Source organism: Tachypleus tridentatus, chromosome 2, assembly GCF_004210375.1.
Source record: "Tachypleus tridentatus isolate NWPU-2018 chromosome 2, ASM421037v1, whole genome shotgun sequence".
NCBI lineage: Eukaryota > Metazoa > Arthropoda > Merostomata > Xiphosura > Limulidae > Tachypleus > Tachypleus tridentatus.
The window spans coordinates 69,107,826-69,121,026 of NC_134826.1; the positions used below are offsets into that span (position 1 = coordinate 69,107,826).

Consider the following 13,201-nt stretch of genomic DNA (forward strand, 5'->3'; position numbering starts at 1 on the left):
ATAACAATTTTTTTTTTTAATTTTGCAGATGTAAGTTGTGCTGAGTTATGCATAAAAGTGCCATACAGCATCTGAAGTTATTTGTATGCATATTTGAAGATAGTTTTATATAAACTTTTAAATCATGCATTAATATGAAGGAAAAAGTTTATAAGTTTAAATAAACCACATTTAGTGAAAATACTTTAGAAAAGTTTTATTTTTTCAAGATTTCCCCTTAAGCAGAAATGTTTCTAAATGAGTGGTTGCTAAAACATTTGTTTTTAAGAAAATTTAAGAAACTTGTTCCAGACAAACAGCATTAGTTGAACGGTGCCCTGTAATGCATGTGTACATAGAAATCTTTCTGTGTGATAAATATATGTGTATTTTCAATTGATTAGATAGCTTTGAAAGTATTCATATTTTTTAGTTTACAAAGTCTAATTTGATTGATATTTATCAAAATTTGTGACTCAACATAAATAGCCCTATTATACTTCATTTATCATTAAAAAACACAAGTTGAATCAGAACTGCATTATTTTTACCCATTTCTACAGTTCTGGTGATGTCAAATATAATAACATAGCAAGAGAAGGATAAGTTGTCTTAGTTGCACACACCAGATTTCTACAATTCTGGTGATGTCAAATATAGTAACATAGCAAGAGTAGGATAAGTTGTCTTAGTTGCACACCAGATTTCTACAATTCTGGTGATGTCAAATATAGTAACATTGCAAGAGAAGAATAAGTTGTCTTAGTTGGACACCAGATTTATACAGTCTGGTGTGTCAAATATCATAATAATGTAGCAAGAGAAGGATAAGTTGTCTTAGTTGCACACCAGATTTCTACAATTCTGGTGATGTCAAATATCATAATAATATAGCAAGAGAAGGAACAAGTTCCGTGTGATAATATTCTTTGTTCCTAAAACTAAGAAAGGAAAGACTAACATGAAGCACAAACATTTTTCTTCCAAACTACAAAAATAATCAAATTAAGAATGATATAATGTTTCTAAAAGGGGAAATTCCCTAATGGAACTCCTAACCTTAAAATGTTCCAGGACATTATGGAGTACCTGTTGGTCTTAACCATGACATCCTCTATATTATGTCAGTTTTAAAATTATTGTGGCTCACTAGAAGAATTGATAATTGTGAGGTTATGTATGGTGTAACAAAAAAAATGTCCATTTTATCAGGTGTTCTCTTAACCTGTTTTCACTACTGTTTACTATATGTTGCTTGCAATGATCTTATAAGGATATTTATAGTCATTTAACAGTAAATGTACAATAATTAGTCCAGTGTTTTTAAAAAAAGCATAGCTTGGAGTTCACAGTTTTGGAAGCTTGTCTACAAAGATATCATTAGGCACATGCATGTGAGGTTTGTGTTCTAATTCTATTTCACAGTAGCCCAAATCTCCAGTTGTCTGAAAAGAATCAGAACTATTATGCTAAAACACACTAGACAATGCCTCTACTCATCTGTGAATGAACACAAGTTTTTTATTAAAGTAAGCTCTGAATAGATGTTAATTTGGACAAGTTACATGTGTTTTTAATGTACTTTAGTTCCATACCAAAGTTGGTTCATAATGCTGCATTTATTATATCTTTATAAAATTAGATGTTTGAGTTTCTGTTGCAAAATATTTTTTTGCATTACTGATTTAGTGGTGATAGAGTTTTAGTAGTACTTGAGTGATTAAAAATGAAATTAAAACAAATTGTCATTTTTTAGTTGTCGAAAGACATACAAGTAATGTTAGTTTAAAAAATGGAATTACTTCATAAAGAAAGTATTTATCTTTAAAGTTTTAGCAGCTGTTTTTATTCTCTTGCATACTTTTAAAGGAATATTCCAATTTTGTAAATGTATTTTAAATTATTTTATAAATATATATATTTTTTTCCTTTGCTAAGTTGAACTATTGAATATGTATTTCTTGTCTGTAGTTTTAGGTATTATAAACAGGCTTCATATTTGCAATAAAACCATGTTAGTTTGCAGGTGCTTTTAACCATAAAGATATTCCTTTATGTATATATAATTTTCTCTTTTGTTATGACTACAGGTGTTTTTGTATACTGTATAGTATAAAATCTATAGTCTGAGTTGGAACTTACTTTGTTTTGGTAAAAAAAAATGTTATTGAAAAAATGTTGAATCAAGTTCCTGATACACTTTTAATTATGAATGTATTCTTGTTAGCAGTATGTACATGTTTTCTTCTCTTTTTGTATATCAACAATGTTTTTGAATACTACATAATACAAAACATACCTTGATAATGAATGGTTTTATTTGGGTTAAAAATAAGGTGTTATTGAAAAATAATCAAGTTCAACACAGACCTGTATCTTACATTTACACCAGTGTATGGTACAATTAATACAGAGTTCAACTGTGACAAACAGACCTTTATGTTACTTTAATACCTGTGTTAGGGTATAATTACAGCTTCTAAAACTATCTGTCTTTGATAATAAAAGACTGGCCAATTTGTTTGTTTAAACCACACCTTTCCATACAAGTGACTAAAGTAGATACAAGTATGAACATTTCAGGAATATTTTTTCAGTTACATCTGTAAATATTTTGAATTGGAATCAGTAAAGTGTCAAAAGAAATACAACAAATCATTACTCAGAATTCCACCATTTAACCATACATGATGTCTCTTTGATGCTAAGTTATTCTTATTATTTGCTTCTGTAGATGAAAATATAAGATACATAGTTAAATATTAACATTAGAGCTGGATTATTAGTGGATGTAATAACTGATCAGTTTCTGAGCCAATGAACCAATTATTCAAGTAGTAGATTCATCTCGTAGGGCTTGGAGTAACTGAAAATAGTAGTGTGTCTGTGTTTTCTTATAGCAGAGCCACATCAGGCAATCTGCTGAGTCCACTGAGGGGAAAGTAGTAGCAGTCAGAAACACTAACCGTCACAAATTTATTGAAAATAACGAGAAATCATAGAAGCCATATTTCAATGACTTGGATATGTAGACCAATCAGAAACACTAATTTCAACCACTTGGATATGTAGACCAATCAGAAACACTGATTTCAATTACTTGGATATGTAGACCAATCAGAAACACTGATTTTAATTACTGGGATATTTTCATTAATTTACTCACCTGTCATTCCATCTATTTTACAGAACATTAATGAATTGATGGCTAAGTTCTAAATTAACAAGGTTGATGACTTACAGAGAAATGTGTGTTACAAGAGATAATCAATTTTCACTGGTAATTAATAAGTTTTACCAGAAGTGCAATTATGATTCATCGTTAAACCTGAATGTACATCATAACATTATCTCAGGTTTCAATATCAAACTTAAGATATTGTTGGAAAGTACAAATGCCCTAATTTTTTATTTTATTTATTTATCCCAGATTCATTGCTAAGTGACTTAAAATTCATTTACAAAAATGTGTGAATATAAGATTGTAAGAAATCTCTGTATTTCTTTTATGTACTACATTTTTCTTAATGTTGAAAAATGACAATGTGAATAATTTCTATAAACTGCACCAAATATCAACATGTTTCAACTGAGATAAAGAAAACAGTACAGTTTTTTAGTACTAAATTTGTAAGTGAATTAGTTTTAAGATATACATAGTAAAAAAGCATGTTATATGAGTCGGTATACATCAGCCAAAATTAAGAAACTATGTTGAACACACCAATTGGTAAAGCAGTTTGTTTTAATCTATTACTTTATATATATAAGTGAGATAAAGCTTGACATATTTCCAAGTGAAAAGCAGAAAATACATCTGAGGCAGAGTTACAAGGAATTTATGTTTTTGAGGTCTGTTCAACATTTTATCAGTACTTATCCTACAAGAGAATGGCATAAGTTTGTGCTGATACATTTAGAAAACAACATACATAGTGGCCTTTTGCATAAACTAAAATTCAGTAGAAAAACAATAGTTTTAATATTTTGTTCTGAAGTTCCACATGTGTAAGGTTTTAATTCTGTCACTTCAGATTTCAAACGATAATCTCCAAACTTCACATTTCTAAATGTTACTAAACTTTACAACGATTATAAACCTCCACAGCATGTACAACTACTACCTTACAAATGGTAAGGCCAAAATTTATTTATGTAACTCTAAGGGGTCTACATACTTCTAAAAGAACTTAAAATTGGTATTGTTAAAGTTGTGTGTCAATTTAAACTAAACGTTTTTCACAATAAAACTGTGTTTAAAGATTTTGGAACCATTTTCAAAATATCTTTAAGTGCCATCCCTAATTACAATAAAGTTTATAAATCACAGAACTGACTGTTTTCTATTTAGAACAATGTAAATTTTTTACAAGGAGACCTTTCTTACCAGACAGATTTTTAAACTTTTTTAATAGACAATTTTTTTCCACCTTTAACACATTTCATGTATTTTCACTCAACTTTTAAACAGGGTACTACAGAATCTTAACTCTTTGTTCTTTTTGCAGATACCATCAAGTTCATTGTAATTACTATATTTATCAAAAACTAAATCATTATAAACTGAGTATGCACAATTAAACCTTACCGAGTTGAGGCATAACTGGACTTATGGTACAATTATACCCAATGGAGATGCATATGGTGATGTTACACCAGTGGAAAGTAGCAGTGTAACTAGGCAAATGGTAGAGATTTAACTTTGTGAATGGTAAATCAACATCTTTTATTACAACTATGTACATTATAACTGTAGAGAAGTAAGTATTAATTCAGTTACAACTTTGAACATTAGATTTGATTCTATTCTTTCTACACAATTCATATTAAACACACTACTCTCTGTGCTAAAGTTCTCCAAACTAGAAAAATAGTTAATTTTTAGTACAGCTGAACATCATTATTATAGGATGTGTTAAATTGTCAATTTTTGATGAGCCTTGCACACCTTAATGTTGTGTGTACTGATGATAATCAGTCAACAGTGTTGTGTTTGTTGTTGTAGTTTACCTACTTACTGTTGTGTGTACTGATGACAATCAGTCAACAGTGTTTTGTTGTAGTTTACCTACTTACTGTTGTGTGTACTGATGACAATCAGTCAACAGTGTTTTGTTGTAGTTTACCTACTTACTGTTGTGTGTACTGATGACAATCAGTCAACAGTGTTTTGTTGTAGTTTACCTACTTACTGTTGTGTGCACTGATGACAATCAGTCAACAGTGTTTTGTTGTAGTTTACCTACTTACTGTTGTGTGCACTGATGACAATCAGTCAACAGTGTTTTGTTGTAGTTTACCTACTTACTGTTGTGTGCACTGATGACAATCAGTCAACAGTGTTTTGTTGTAGTTTACCTACTTACTGTTGTGTGCACTGATGACAGTCAACAGTTTGTGTGTGTTGTTGTAGTTTACCTACTTACTGTTGTGTGCACTGATGACAATCAGTCAACAGTTTGTGTGTGTTGTTCTAGTTTACCTACTTACTGTTGTGTGCACTGATGACAATCAGTCAACAGTTTGTGTGTGTTGTTCTAGTTTACCTACTTACTGTTGTGTGCACTGATGACAATCAGTCACACAGTGTTGTGTGTGTTGTTGTAGTTTACCTACTTACTGTTGTGTGCACTGATGACAATCAGTCACACAGTGTTGTGTGTGTTGTAGTTTACCTACTTACTGTTGTGTGCACTGATGACAATCAGTCAACAGTGTTCTGTGTGTTGTAGTTTACCTACTTACTGTTGTGTGCACTGATGACAATCAGTCAACAGTGTTCTGTGTGTTGTAGTTTACCTACTTACTGTTGTGTGCACTGATGACAATCAGTTAACAGTGTTGTGTGTGTTGTAGTTTACCTACTTACTGTTGTGTGCACTGATGACAATCAGTCAACAGTGTTTTGTTGTAGTTTACCTACTTACTGTTGTGTGTACTGATGACAATCAGTCAACAGTGTTTTGTTGTAGTTTACCTACTTACTGTTGTGTGTACTGATGACAATCAGTCAACAGTGTTTTGTTGTAGTTTACCTACTTACTGTTGTGTGTACTGATGACAATCAGTCAACAGTGTTTTGTTGTAGTTTACCTACTTACTGTTGTGTGCACTGATGACAATCAGTCAACAGTGTTTTGTTGTAGTTTACCTACTTACTGTTGTGTGCACTGATGACAATCAGTCAACAGTGTTTTGTTGTAGTTTACCTACTTACTGTTGTGTGCACTGATGACAATCAGTCAACAGTGTTTTGTTGTAGTTTACCTACTTACTGTTGTGTGCACTGATGACAGTCAACAGTTTGTGTGTGTTGTTGTAGTTTACCTACTTACTGTTGTGTGCACTGATGACAATCAGTCAACAGTTTGTGTGTGTTGTTCTAGTTTACCTACTTACTGTTGTGTGCACTGATGACAATCAGTCAACAGTTTGTGTGTGTTGTTGTAGTTTACCTACTTACTGTTGTGTGCACTGATGACAATCAGTCACACAGTGTTGTGTGTGTTGTTGTAGTTTACCTACTTACTGTTGTGTGCACTGATGACAATCAGTCACACAGTGTTGTGTGTGTTGTAGTTTACCTACTTACTGTTGTGTGCACTGATGACAATCAGTCAACAGTGTTCTGTGTGTTGTAGTTTACCTACTTACTGTTGTGTGCACTGATGACAATCAGTTAACAGTGTTGTGTGTGTTGTAGTTTACCTACTTACTGTTGTGTGCACTGATGACAATCAGTCAACAGTGTTGTGTGTGTTGTAGTTTACCTACTTACTGTTGTGTGCACTGATGACAATCAGTCAACAGTGTTCTGTGTGTTGTAGTTTACCTACTTACTGTTGTGTGCACTGATGACAATCAGTCAACAGTTTTGTGTTTGTTGTTGTAGTTTACCTACTTACTGTTGTGTGCACTGATGACAATCAGTCAACAGTTTTGTGTTTGTTGTTGTAGTTTACCTACTTACTGTTGGGTGTACTGATGACAATCAGTCAACAGTTTTGTGTTTGTTGTTGTAGTTTACCTACTTACTGTTGGGTGTACTGATGACAATCAGTCAACAGTGTTGTGTGTGTTGTTGTAGTTTACCTACTTACTGTTGTGTGCACTGATGACAATCAGTCAACAGTGTTGTGTGTGTTGTTGTAGTTTACCTACTTACTGTTGTGTGCACTGATGACAATCAGTCAACAGTGTTGTGTGTGTTGTTGTAGTTTACCTACTTACTGTTGGGTGTACTGATGACAATCAGTCAACAGTTTTGTGTGTGTTGTTGTAGTTTACCTACTTGCTGTTGTGTGTACTGATGACAATCAGTCAACAGTGTTGTGTGTGTTGTTGTAGTTTACCTACTTACTGTTGTGTGTACTGATGACAATCAGTCAACAGTGTGTGTGTGTGTTGTTGTAGTTTACCTACTTACTGTTGTGTGTACTGATGACAATCAGTCAACAATTTGTGTCTGTTGCTGTAGTTTACCTTCTTATCTTTGTGCTGATGTAGTAACATTACATTATAAACAATTGCACAATCGCAGTGGTATTGTAAAGGTAATTTTCTCTCTCTGTGTACTTTCTTTATTCTTTATGATTAAACTTTAATAACTAATAAATCAAGATCCACAGAAGAATAAGTAGCGAGAAGGTGCTGAAAGAACATGGAAAATGAAATGCAAAACATTTTGACTAAATAACTGTACGTCACAGACCTGTACCACACTATTCATAACCAACCACTGCACAGTCGTTTACATGCTGTGATAACACTGAGAGACACATACTCATGTTCAAGAAGTCGGGTCTTCTTCCATTCTCTTGTGAAAATCAGTTTGGATGTCATGACATTGTTTTAAACAAGGGCACTTTTAAAATTACATCTTTTTAAATAAACAGCTGTGTGGAATCAAATAATTCAAACCTATTAATAATTACACTAAATGGCTTATAAAAATAGACCAGATTAAGCTATGCACATAATTATCAACTACCTCCCCCCCCCCCACCAAGAGCAATAGGCAGAGGGGGAGGGAGAGCCCATAGCAACAGGTGTTTTTAAATCATTCCTATTTACTCTTAAGTATGATACACAGCTTCCTTCAAACAAATGTATTAGGTACACACAGACAGAGTAATCTTAAGTTTAATAAATGTAACAATAAAATTATCTGTAACAAACTGTTTAAAGTTGCACCTTAAAGTCTAGAACATGGTACTTTCTAACAGTATCATTTGTGGTTTAACGCCGATGGTATTTGATGATACTAAACATACAGTATCCTTATTACTATTATAACAGTAGGAATATATTAATTACAGACGTGAATAGTGTGTTCACGTTCTGAGAGTTTTGAGGCATACACAGCACTACAGATGAACAAGCACTGATTCTTGAGCCCATGGATATATATTCTATAAACATAACTTTATTTATTTATCTGTGTGTGTGTGTGTGAGAATTAATACTGTATATGTACATATGTATACTCTATGTATAAAACTACATATATCTGGCTAGTTTAGTATATACAGTAAACACTCAAAAATCAATGAAGCATTTCATACTTACCACAGTAATAAAAATGTTAGAAACATAATCAAAATAAGGTCTTAAAGAAACGCAGTTGAGACAAACCTGGGTACAATTAAGCTATGCCATTAACACAGTATCTTAAGTTGTGGTTAGACTAACAGTCCTTCCTGACAGTACACACATTGTGATTCTGGGATACAATGAGGACAAAAAAAGCTGCTACTTGTAGAATGAATATTTTATGTAAGTATTTGGTGAAACAGTTTTGTTATAGAAATACTCTGACAATGTGATAATCTATAAATGCAATATTTCCAGAACAAACTGCATTGAAACACTTAATATTTATTAATTTTTGGTGAGAAATGACAAGTTTTCATTAACAGACAACTCATGATATTTCCTCTTTATCCACATTATCACTAAAATTGACAACAATTAATAAATATTGTTTGTTTCTTGTTTAAGCATAATGCTATACATGCTGTGCCTGCTACATGTACTGGAACACACTTTTTACAATTGTTAGTCTTCAGACTTACTATTTAGCCACTTGGAGAAACCTGAGACGACAACATAGTTCTGAGAGACCAATTTACGATTGAGGCACAGATATTAAGTTTAATTAAATAATAAAACCCCAACATCTCTGATGTCATACCTGTGAGACATCAATCTTTTCATTTAACCAGATACAAGCAGAAAATTACTTACTGGTCAGAAACTTTTTTATCCAAAAAATATTTATATGATCTATGTGTAGTGTTTCCTGTACAATCCATTTATACAACACAATTGTTTTTGTGAAATGTAATTAACAATATCCATTCAAAATTATAAAGTGTTAAGGTATTAAATTACTGATCTACCTCTGTTTTGTTTCTATGTCAGACATGTTATAAGGAACTGGTAGGCAGTACCAAGTCAGTACTGTTTATTATTCATTTTTTGTATGTACTGGAGATAGTATGGGGAACTGATAAGCAAGTCTAAATAGATTCATCACTGTTCAACTTTTATATGTACTGGTGAATTTATAAGGAACTGCTAGGCTATATCAAGTCAGTATATAATACTGCTCAGACTGTGTGTGCTGGAAATACCATATTTGTAAGAAATTCAATAAATGCATAGTATTTTGAAACATACAATCAGAGTGAAAAATAAATTATTTCTGCTGGATGTTGAACACCTCAAACATTTCTAAAGCTGTGAGTAATAAAAAAATGCTTATTGCATCCAAGAATATATCTTTACAGAGAAAACTGACTCCATCACTCTAAGCTATGGAGCATTGGAAACAGGTTTTCTGGAGGAACTAAGTCTGTCTGTAGCGACAAGGGACACTGGTGCTTCTCACTTTCTGTGCTTCGATCACGTACCTCATTCCACCTCTGTAAAATCTGCTGGTAGTTCATGTACTTCTGAGGCTCACCAAGAAAGGTGTAAACCCGTAACAACCCACGGTAGTCATATTCCAATCCACTGTATCCTTCTCCAAACAGCTTTACCCCTAAAATGTTAAGAAAAACAATTGTAAATTACACAGAAATGAAATGTTCTCTCTTCATTATAAAAAAACTTGAATCATGATTGTATTTGAACCAACAGTCTTTAAATAATAACATCACACTTCTTACAAATATAAGAGGAACTACAAGCATAGCATTTGTTTTATTACCCATGCAATTATATTCTGTAAGAATATACAAATAACCCAGCAAAAACTAAGAGAACATGAGATCTACTTTAGGATGACACATCATTCTAGTAGTTTGTGTGATGTTACATCAGAATAAGGCTGAGAAGTAATAATGTTTTTTTTTTAAAAATACAAATCTTCCTTCACTGACCCTATGTTGAGGGCTTCCAGTAATAAGAAACATCAATAGCATCTCAGCTGAATGTCACTGCCATTAAGGCCTTTTGCACAATACCAGAACTTTATGATTTTACATTTCCAGCCAGCCTGATGAACTATAAATAAAGTCCTGGTTGGCTATAGCATGCAGTCAAGATACTATTAAGTTTATTCTTACTAGAAACCCCTACAGGTGGAGTAAAGGAGAACTTTAAAAAACAAGTTATCTGTAACATAACCATACAGACTACTGATGAATGGCATGCTATCCTGTGAAAGCATACATTTTTTGAAGAAGTAAAAACTGCAGATACATGCAATTCAAATCAATGTCCTTCCTATCACAACAAAACAACAGAATTATGGTGTAAATAAAAGGACACAGGACACAAAGAGAAACCTGACCTTTGTATCTCAGAATGGCTGGTATGGGTATTAACACTTCCTAGGTCTTAACCTGAAGATAATCTAGGAAGGTTGAAATGTTGTTCTCTCCTTATCAATACTTCGAGTGGGTTTCTCGTCATCAAGAAACCTGACCTTTTCATTCATTATGCCAAAACTCATCACCCATCCCTTAAATTTACTTTCCCAATTTTTCACCATAAAACTAACTTTTTAGACATCACTACTGATAATTCCACACCTACATTTACTATTACCATACACTACAAATCCACTAATAACCATTCCTATTTACATTTTAATTCTTTCTATCACTCTGTGCACAAACAAATTACCCCTATGGGACATTTCCTACATTTGAGACATCTGGGCTGCAACAACACTGACTTTAGGTGTAAAGCCAATAACTTAACTCATTATTTTAGACATCAGAACTACCCCAATAACACTGTTGAAAAGGCTAAATTTGCCAGATTCACCTTATCACAAGTTGACTGTCTCCACTATAAGGTCAAACCACATACTTACAGAGTTCTTTTAGCTCATACATACCATTCTTTAACCAGACAGACTAGCAGTATTCTCCAATGAAACTTCACCTTACTGACAAGAGACGACACATCTCACAACAGTTTTTACTACCTTACCCTTAATTTCTTTCAAATGTGAGAGTACATTTCAAATTACAGACTGAATTGTCTTCACTCTCACAAATTAACAAAACTCGTCTGTGTGGATGAACTATTTGCCTTACATGCGATTATATCACCAACTTATGAACTCTCTCCAGTTCTACCTTTACCTTTCTCATAAAAGGCCAATTCATCTGTACATCAGAGTATATTATTTATTGTGTTCATCATGCTAGATGTAAGCAACTCTACACTGGGGAAACTATATGGAGATTTGGTGAAAGATCCCATGAACATCTCCAACTTGTACAAAATAGCATGCTTGACCACCCAGTTTCCAAATACTTCAATTTCCTACATCACAATGGAATTGACAATATGAGTGTACCTGTTTTATTATGTACCCCTCACAAAAAGTATGGTTGTGAAAGCACAGAATGTCAACTTATATTTAAACTAAATTCTCTTGCACCATACAAAATTAATGAATGTTTTTTCAAGTGATTATAGCTTCCATCTATATCTCTGCCACCTCCTATGTATATTTCCCTGATCATTATTATTATTAAATTACTATTTTATCATTTTTTGAGTCTATGCTTATTAATTTTCTGTATTCTTTTAATTCCAAAAAATTCTATTTCTATCACTTTGATACTTGTTTTCCATTTGTAACATTGTTTATAGAACTGTTTCAACAATATTTTTTATTAACATGCCACATAAGTAATTTAGAATTTCTACATTCTAAACCTTCAATGATTCTTTCTCAACTTTTGATCTCTGTCACATAGCTTAAACTGCCTCATGAAGGGCTTTTGCCCTAAACGTTGCAAATAATAATAAAGTATTTTATTTTATTTAGTTTAGGAGAAGAGATTTTCAAAAATTAACAAAGTTTTCCAAGGGGTGGGGTGAATAATATTACCTTTGTGCAAACCTTGGGATTGAGACAATTTGTTTCATACTATTTAGAAGTTGGTGTGACCAGTGATTTTAGGAGGAGTTGCATGGCATGCAGATGCTGAACCTTAAATGTGCAGAGCATACTAAAAATAAATACTAACATGTACAATAATGAAAAAAGTAATATATCCCTGTCCACGTTATTGAATTACTACTAGTAACTATCACTACAGACTTCAAGCATCCAGATTTTAAGTACTCAAGTCACATTTGATCCCATATAATTAGAACCCAACAAATAAAATGTTAGTACTCAAGTCACATTTGATACCATACAATAAGAACCCAACAATTAAAATGTTTCAAATTTGGATATGTTAAAATCTTGCATCAATACCAAGTTGTACAAATAATTTTTTTCTAGCTTTAAAGTCCAGATAACTAAAGGTTTTGATAGAAATTAAACAGATTAGAAATATCTTAGCTAGAATTAGCTATAATATGTATATTATATATATTTTTTGTAAATTCACAGTAAAATACAGTCATAAAGATAAAAACATTCTAAAACAACTATTTCTCAGTCATAAAATATATATATGTATGGGATTTAGTTTTCAATCATTTCAATATACCAAAAAAGGAAATAGATGAATAAGCATTTTGTTGGTTACTGACAGAAAAAACAAAGTTATGAAAATAAATAGAAAAGTTTCTAAACATTGATAAAACTACAGACTTTTTGACCATCACTGTTGAATATTGATACAAAGTGATCTCTTGTTTGGGTAAGTAGCAAGTAATACGACCTCAAAAGTTTATCCACACCAAAAGTTTGTAAAACATACTAGTATACTGAATAACTCCACACTCAACATAAGATACC

General features: G+C 32.4%; 1 protein-coding gene across 6 annotated transcripts in view; it reads right to left on the reverse strand.

The window, feature by feature from the left end:
- Positions 1–4,370: 4,370 nt before the first annotated feature.
- Positions 4,371–13,201, reverse strand: part of LOC143244135 (amyloid protein-binding protein 2-like) — a 32,210-nt gene continuing 23,379 nt past the window's right edge. For 2 of the 6 annotated variants that reach the window (XM_076488267.1, XM_076488266.1), the window contains exon 15: positions 4,371–10,024. In XM_076488267.1, coding sequence (XP_076344382.1) covers positions 9,786–10,024 — 239 coding nt within the window. In that variant the 3' untranslated portion in view covers positions 4,371–9,785. The remainder of the gene's footprint in view (positions 10,025–13,201) is intronic. The other 4 variants (XR_013024912.1, XR_013024911.1, XR_013024910.1 and 1 more) reach the window with 4 other exon arrangements.